Here is an 8,704-nt window from a genome sequence, read left to right as displayed (position 1 = left end):
CTTTAAGTCTTTATCGAAGACTCCTCTTCAGTAGGTCCTATGATTGAGTGTAGTCTGGCCCAGGAGTGTGAAGGTGAACGGAAAGGGACTGGAGCAACAAACTGCCCTTGCTGTCTCTGCCTGGCCGGTTCCCCCCTTTCTGTAACTCTATTACAGGGGCTGAGTCACTGGCTTACTGGTGCTCTTCCATGCCGTCCCTAGGAAGGGTGCGTCACTTGAGTGGGTTGAGTCACTGACGTGATCTTCCTGTCTGGGTTGGCGCCCCCCCTTGGGGGCGTGGTGGAGATCTTTGTGGACTATACTCGGCCTTGTCTCAGGACGGTAAGTTGGTGGTTGAAGATATCCCTCTAGTGGTGTGGGGGCTGTGCTTTGGCAAAGTGGGTGGGGTTATATCCTGCCTGTTTGGCCCTGTCCGGGGGTATCATCGGATGGGGCCACAGTGTCTCCTAACCCCTCCTGTCTCAGCCTCCAGTATTTATGCTGCAGTAGTCTATGTGTCGGGGGGCTAGGGTCAGTCTGTTATTTGGAGTATTTCTCCTGTCTTATCCGGTGTCCTGTGTGAATTTAAGTATGCTCTCTAATTCTCTCTTTTTCTCTCTCGGAGGACCTGAGCCCTAGGACCATGCCTCAGGACTACCTGGCATGATGACTCCTTGCTGTTCCCAGTCCACCTGGCCGTGCTGCTGCTCCAGTTTCAACTGTTCTGCATGCGGCTATGGAACCCTGACCTGTTCACCGGACATACTACCTGTCCCAGACCAGCTGTTTTCAACTCTCTAGAGACAGCAGGAGCGGTTGAGGTGCTGACCTGGTGCACCCTCGACAACTACTGGGATTATTATTATTTGACCATGCTGGTCATTTATGAACATCTTGGCTATGTTCTGCTATAATCTCCACCCAGCACAGCCAGAAGAGGACTGGCCACCCCTCATAGCCTGGTTCCTCTCTAGGTTTCTTCCTAGGTTTTGGCCTAGTTTTTCCTAGCCACTTTGCTTCTACACCTGCATTGCTTGCTGTTTGGGGTTTTAGGCTGGGTTTCTGTACAGCACTTTGAGATATCAGCTGATCTAAGAAGGGCTATATAAATAAATTTGATTTGATTTGATATCCGTTCTTTCTCCATCTTTGCGTTTGCGGCTTTGTATTTAGAGTGACTCAATACAACAAATATAATGTTATTTGTCACATGCACTGAATACAACAGGTGTAGACCTTACAGTGAAATGCTTACTTACAAGCCCTTAACCAACAATGCAGTTTTAGAAAAAAAAATAAATGAATAGAAATATAACAAATAATTAAGGAGCAACAATAAAATAACAGTAGCGAGGCTATATACAGGGGGTTCCGGTACAGAGGGTTCCGGTACAGAGTCAATGTGCGGGGGCAGCGGTTAGTCGAGGTAATATATACATGTAGGTAGAGGTAAAGTGACTATGCATAGATAATAAACAGAATGTAGCAGCAGCGTAAAAATGGGGGGTGAGGTGGGGACAACGCAAATAGTCCGGGTAGCCATTTGATTAACTGTTCAAGAGTCTTATAGGGGTTAGAAGCAGTTAAGAAGCCTTTTTGACCTAGACTTGCCGTGCGGTAGCAGAGAGAACAGTCTATGACTGGGGTGGCTGGAGTCCTTGGAATTTTTTGGGGCCATGCTCTGACACCGCCTGGTATAGAGGTCCTGGATGGCAGGAAGCTTGGCCCCAGTGATGTACTGGGCCGTACGCACTACCCTATGTAGTGCCTTGCGGTCGGTGGCCGAGCAGTTGCCGTACCAGGCAGTGATGCAACCAGTCAGGATGCTCTTGATGTTGCAGCTGTAGAACTTTTTGAGGATCTGATGACCCATGCCAAATCTTTTCAGTCTCCTGTGGGGGAATAGACATTGTCGTGCCCTCTTCACGACTGTCTTGGTGTGTTTGGACCATGATAGTTTGTTGGTGATGTGGACACCAAGGAACTTGAAGCTCCCAACCTGCTCCACTACAGCCCCGTCGATGAAAATGGTGGCATGCTTGGTCCTCCTTTTTCTGTTGTCCACAATCATCTCCTTTGTCTTGATCACGTTGAGGGAGAGGTTGTTGTCTCTGACCTCCTCCCTATAGGCTGTCTAGTCGTTGTTCGTGATCAGGCCTACCACTGTTGTGTCCTCGGGAAACTTAATGATGGTGTTGGAGTCGTGCTTGGCCATGCAGTCATGGGTGAACAGGGAGTACCTTAGGCTATGCTTTGGTTACATGAAATGATTACTGAATATATGGAAAACAATGAATACAAGTAGTGAAAGTCGTTACCTCCCAAACATCGCGCAATTTTTGTTTTGTTACAACATTTTGACCGATGAGGGACAGGCTGCAAGGCATGTCGTTTTTTTTCTCAAGTAAATTCTTGATGGTACATGATAGACAAAACTAGTCCAGTAATCTCTTCAAGGTGGGTCTTTGAAACAGGTCCGTGTGTTCCTGACATGGAACCAAAGTGAACTTCGAAAATTACACATACGCTGTGGCCATATACAGTATATTATTACAATATGTAATAATTTAGTATGTTTAATTGTTGTATCGGTAACGTATGTTCGAAATGCGACTTGGGTTGGACAAAAAAAGCAACGAACTATTTTGATTGACGTTCAGAAACCTTGTCCAATCAAAAACATCAGGGCGAGTTATTGGGCGGGATTTATCTGTCATGAGACAGGAAGAGCGAAACGGGGGTTGTTTCCAGAAGATAGCGATAATAGCTAGACTTGCTGCACAACACGACGATCTGCAGCCTTGTTGTACTTTTATAACCATGACATCTACTCTTGATGATAGCGAAAAAGAAAAGGTACGTTATGGGCGATGTACTATCGTCCTTGTTATCCAACTACCTAGCTCTTCGCTTAATGTTAAATAGCCAGCTAACTGTAGCCTATATTTTACCTAGCGAGGAAGTTCATGAGATGCTCACTTGCTTAATAAAACACAACTGTGCAGTATTTAGGTAACGCTATTCATACAGTCAGCTAAATATGATAAATTTAGCTGGCTACCTAATAAACTGAAAATAAGGTTGCCTGGCTAGCTAAATAGCTATCTAGAGGAATCAACAGCTGCAGTCTGTTGAAAGCAACAGTGTAACTTTTAACGTCAACTAGTATTGGAGGCGGTATAGAAAGCATTCTACTACCATCTTTGGCATTGGCTTAGCTAGTTAACTACTTCACAGATGAATGTTGTCACAAAATGTCTTATCCATTATTGTATTGTCACCACCCCAGGCTACTTTAGTTTGCCATAAGTACTTGATGTCGTAGCCTCTAAGTGTTCCACTGCCTCTGACAAGAGAGTTGGGCTTGTATGGCACTGCACTTCCCCAATAACGTCAGGCCAGGCTCGCTGGTTTCATTTCTGCTCTTCCTGTTTCCCCCACTACTATTTTGAATTATATCTGGCTAGAGGGCTATTGATTTTAGAATATGGACCACAGACCACTGATCTAACCATTGCCTTTGGGGACTTGCAACGTGGCAGTAAGAGGCTAGTATTGTCCTGGCCAATGACAKAATAACTCAGATGGCTTACATATGGACTGGTGTGGAATTTGACAGGCCTGTGGTTATTTTCTTTTCTGCAATTTTTTTTCTTTTCCTCTGAGACTTTCCAGAGGAGACTTACTCTGCTTTATTTCGGTTGACTTTGTCAAGCTGAGTAGCAGAGTTCGGGTAGTAGTATGGTGAAACACTGATGCTCAGTGGGTCATTCACACAGGAAGTACTGGCTAAATTGATAGAGAATGCTGCTTGCAACGCCAGGATTGTGGGTCTGTTCCCACTGGGGCCACCCATACGATCAAGGCTTCTCCTACTCAAACAGAAACAGCTGTTAAGATGGGAGAAACGTAGCCTTGACAATAATGACCATAGGGAGTGGTAGGATGGCACAACCAGATCTAGGACCATGCTAGGAGAAGTGTGCACTAGCTAGCAGACTCTTGGGAACACTGACTGACCCTTTTGGGAAATCAGCTGAAGTTATTGCTTCAAGTGCGGTGAGTGTGTAATTCAATCCCAAGGATATATACAGTTGAAGTCGGAAGTTTACATACACTTAGGTTGGAGTCACTTAGGTTGAAACTCGTTTTTCAGCCACTCCACAAATGTCTTGTTAAACTATCGTTTTGGCAAGTCTGTTAAAACATCTACTTTGTGCATGACACAAGTGATTTTTCCAAAAATTGTTTACAGACAAATGATTTCACTTATAATTCACTGTATCACAATTCCAGTGGGTCAGAAGTTTACATACAGTAAGTTAACTGCCTTTAAACAGCTTGGAAAATTCCCGAAAATTATGTAATGGATTTAGAAGCTTCTGATAGGCGAATTACATAATTTGAGTMTATTGAAGGTATATGTGTGGATGTATTTCAAGGCCTGCCTTCAAACTCAGTGCCTCTTTGCTTGACATCATGGGAAAATCAGCTAAGGACCTCAGAAATTGTAGACCTCCACAAGTCTGGTTCATCCTTGGGAGCAATTTCCAAATGCCTGAAGGTACCATGTTCATCTGTACAAACAATAGTACGCAAGTATAAACACCATGGGACCATGCAGCCGTCATACCGCTCAGGAAGGAGACGCGTTCTGTCAACTAGAGATGAATGTACTTTGGTGCAAAAAGGTGCAAATCAATCCCAGAACAACAGCAAAGGACCTAGTGAAGGTGCTGGAGGAAACAGGTACGAAAGTATCTATATCCCCAGTAAAACGAGTCCTATATCAACATAACCGGAAAGGACGCTCAGCAAGGAAGAAGCCACTGCTCCAAAACCGCCATAAAAAATCCAGACTACGGTTTGCAACTGCACATGGGGACAAAGATCAGACTTTTTGGAGCAATGTCCTCTGGTCTGATGAAACAAAAATAGAACTGTTTGGCCATAATGATCATCGTTATGTTTGGAGGAAAAAGTGGGGAGGCTTGCAAGCTGAAGTACACCATCCCAACCGTGAAGCACAGGGGTGGCAGCATCATGTTGTGGGGGTKCTTTGCTGCAGGAGGGGCTGGTGCACTTCACAAAACAGATGGCATCATGAGGGTGGATATATTGAAGCAACATCTCAAGACATCAGTCAGGAAGTTAAAGCTTGGTTGCAAATGGGTCATCCAAATGGACAATGACCCTAAGCATACTTCCAAATTTGTGGCAAAATGGCTTAAGGACAACAAAGTCAAGGTATTGGAGTGGCCATCACAAAGCCCTGACCTCAATCCCATAGAAAATTTGTGGGCAGAACTGAAAAAGCCTGTGCGAGCAAGGAGGCCTACAAACCTGGCTCAGTTACACCAGCTCTGTCAGAGGAATGGGCCAAAATTCACCCAACTTATTGTGGGAGCTTGTGAAAGGCTACCAGAAACGTTTGACCCAAGTTAAACAATTTAAAGGCAATGCTATCAAATACTAATTGAGTGTATGTAAACTTCTGACCCACTGGGAATATGCAGAAAGAAATAAAAGCTGAAATAACTTTGTCCTTGTCCTTTACCCTGTTCCCCCTTGTCTTAGGCACGCTCTGTGTCTGTGGACCTAAACAACGACGCCTCTCTACTCATCGACATTCCTGATGCACTCTGTGAACGTGACAAAGTCAAGTTCACTGTCCACACCAAGGTAAAAACAGCAACTCCACAGTTTCAGTTCTTAAGCTAAGGGTCACCCTCACTTCCCTGTCAGTTATTCAAATAATATATAATGCTCTTCGTGTACAGCAGGCTAGAACTACAGCTCATGTTGTTTCTATGTCAAATGTGGTTGTCTTACCTGCCTTAGTTGAATGCTGCACTGTAAGTCACTCTGGATCAGTGTCAGCCAAAAATAAATAACAGTAACTGTCTCTCAGATCTTTTACTTCTAAAGTATATTACAACCTTGTGGTAATGCATTTTAAATGGAGCTTGAATTGTCTTTTCTGTCAGACCACCCTGAGCTCCTTCCAGAAGCCAGACTTCTCTGTTCCTAGGCAACATGAGGACTTTATCTGGCTCCATGACACGTTGGTTGAGACTGAGGACTACGCTGGGCTCATCGTGAGTGACCTGTTAAGTCCACCACACACACGCACACACTGGCTTGGGACTACGCTGGGCTCATTGAGTGACTTGAGTAGTAGAGCTGGGTGACATGGACAAAAAGTCCATATCGCGATAAATTGCCTGGATTGATGCGATAATGAGTAGTTTATAACATTTTAATGTACACCACAGATGTTTATTTTTATCCTTAACTACTAATACTAGTTTGATGGTTGTAGCCATCAGTTGTCCCGTTAACAGTGACCCAGATTAGCAAACGTATTTAATTTTAAACTTCTCTAGTATCGGCTACTTATTGTAATGTCAGCAAGTGGTCTGTATTAATCATTTTCAGTTTATCGTCCCAGCTCTATGGAGTAGTCTACGGAACACACACACACACCACTTAATTACAGTATAGTTTACACTCGCTGCCACTGTGAATTTAATTTCGCAAGTTCACTGTCAGGACACGTGAGTGTTATTTGATGAAGGGGAAGGTGCAAAGGACTCCGGTATCTGCAAAGGACTCCGGTATCTGCTCTTTTCCTCACCCATCTCCCTGTCTGTCCAGATCCCTCCAGCCCCCCCAAAGCCAGACTTCGAGAGCCCAAGGGAGAAGATGCATAAACTGGGAGAGGGAGAAGCCACCATGACCAAGGAGGAATACACCAAGATGAAGCAGGAGTTGGAGGCGTGAGTTCTGACCTTTCCTCCTTTACCCCTTGTCACTGTGTCCAAGCTTAATTGGCACAGTTCTGCGTTTTTAAATGTTGAATTACGATTCCTGTGGGAATGATTCTGGTGATCTCAAGATTGTGTATCTGTATGTGCACTCTGTTGGTAATTTGCCATCTTCTGGCTCTCTCCCAGTGAGTACCTGGCTGTATTTAAGAAGACTGTACAAGTCCACGAGGTATTCCTGCAGCGACTATCTTCTCACCCGATCCTGAGCAAGGACAGAAACTTCCAGATATTCCTGGAGTATGACCAGGATGTGAGTTTGACACATGGAAAAGGAAATGAAGAAGACAGACTGCGTATTTTCCAGCAGTACTGACTTCCTAGTTAACTGCTGAGTCGTGTTCACTAGAGCACACCATTGAAAAACATTTCCCAATGCAGTTCAGTTAGTACCTCTCCATTTTTTCCCTTCTGTTTTGTGCTTAGTGAACACGATGGAGGGAGGGGGATAGAGGAGGGAGGGGGATAGAGGAGGGAGGGGGATAGAGGAGGGAGGAAGGGGGATAGAGGGAGGGAGGAAGGGGGATAGAGGAAGATAGGCAAGCACACCTAGGACACACATCCTGCTGCTGAGTTCAGCTCTATTTCCAAACCACTCGGTCAGTGGAGCTGTGAGTCAGCTAGGGTCTGCCGAGATGGTTTTGTTTGTCCTTTTGGGAAATGTTATACAGGCATTTTTTATAAAATTATCAGGAAAAACCATAACACTTATTGTAKTTCTTACTCACTTTCTTCATTCCTATGTGGAACAAAAGGCTTCCACAAGACAGCGCCACAGCTGTTGTAGCTTACGTAATCAATTTTACATTGCGAACTTGTACTGTGGTCTTATTGGCTAAATAAATTATTTCCCTCCCTGTGATTGGTCCACGTAGCTGAGCGTACGAAGGAAGAACGCCAAGGAGACGTTTGGGAGTTTCTTTAAGAACATGGTCAAGAGTGCTGACGAGGTCATCATCTCTGGGATAAAGGTAGGTGTGGCCTCCTCGTATATCATACAATACTAGCCAAGTTCGAGAGCATCACATCTGTGAGACACAAGAGGTATGTGGCAGGGTCTACAGTCAATCACGGATTACAAAAAGAAAACCAGCCCTGTCGCGGACCAGGATGTCTTGCTCCCAGACAGACTAAATAACTTTTTTGCTCGCTTTGAGGACAATACAGTGCCACTGACACGGCACGCTACCAAAACCTGCGGGCTCTCCTTCACTGCAGCCGAGGTGAGTAAAACATTTAAACGTGTTAACCCTCGCAAGGCTGCAGGCCCAGACGGCATTCCCAGCCGCGTCCTCAGAGCATGCGCAGACCAGCTGGCTGGTGTGTTTAAGGACATATTCAATCAATCCTTATCCCAGTCTGCTGTTCCCACATGCTTCAAGAGGGCCACCATTGTTCCTGTTCCCAAGAAAGCTAAGGTAACTGAGCTAGCTTCTTCTCAAGGCCATCAGACTGTTCAACAGCCACCACTAACATTTAGTGGCCGCTGCCAACATACTGATCAACTTCAGCACTTTAATAATGGGAATTGATGGAAATTATGTAAAAATGTATCAACTGGCCACTTTAAACAATGCCACTTAATATTATGTTTACATACCCTACATTACTCATCTCATATGTTATACTGTACTGTATATAATCACTGCATCTTGCCATCTTTATGTAATACATGTATCACTAGCCCTTTAAACTATGCCACTTTATGTTTACATACCCTACATTACTCATCTCATATGTATAGACTGTACACTATACCATCTATGCATCTTGCCTATGCCGTTCTGTACCACTCATTCATATATCTTTATGTACATATTCTTTATCCTTTACACTTGTGTGTATAAGGTAGTAGTTGTGGAATTGTTAGGTTAGATTACTTGTTGGTTATTACTGGC

General features: G+C 44.4%; 1 protein-coding gene across 1 annotated transcript in view; it reads left to right on the top strand.

Annotated features, from left to right (window-relative positions):
- The first annotated feature begins 2,686 nt into the window (after positions 1-2,686).
- LOC111977720 (sorting nexin-5) overlaps positions 2,687-8,704 on the top strand; it is a 13,424-nt gene continuing 7,406 nt past the window's right edge. The window contains exons 1-6 of the mRNA XM_024007282.3: positions 2,687-2,835; positions 5,557-5,661; positions 5,967-6,077; positions 6,637-6,758; positions 6,936-7,059; positions 7,682-7,777. Coding sequence (XP_023863050.1) covers positions 2,695-2,835; positions 5,557-5,661; positions 5,967-6,077; positions 6,637-6,758; positions 6,936-7,059; positions 7,682-7,777 — 699 coding nt within the window. The 5' untranslated portion in view covers positions 2,687-2,694. The remainder of the gene's footprint in view (positions 2,836-5,556; positions 5,662-5,966; positions 6,078-6,636; positions 6,759-6,935; positions 7,060-7,681; positions 7,778-8,704) is intronic.

The sequence above is a fragment of the Salvelinus sp. IW2-2015 genome, linkage group LG18, assembly GCF_002910315.2.
Source record: "Salvelinus sp. IW2-2015 linkage group LG18, ASM291031v2, whole genome shotgun sequence".
Lineage (NCBI taxonomy): Eukaryota > Metazoa > Chordata > Actinopteri > Salmoniformes > Salmonidae > Salvelinus > Salvelinus sp. IW2-2015.
This window is presented reverse-complemented; position numbering and strand designations above follow the sequence as displayed.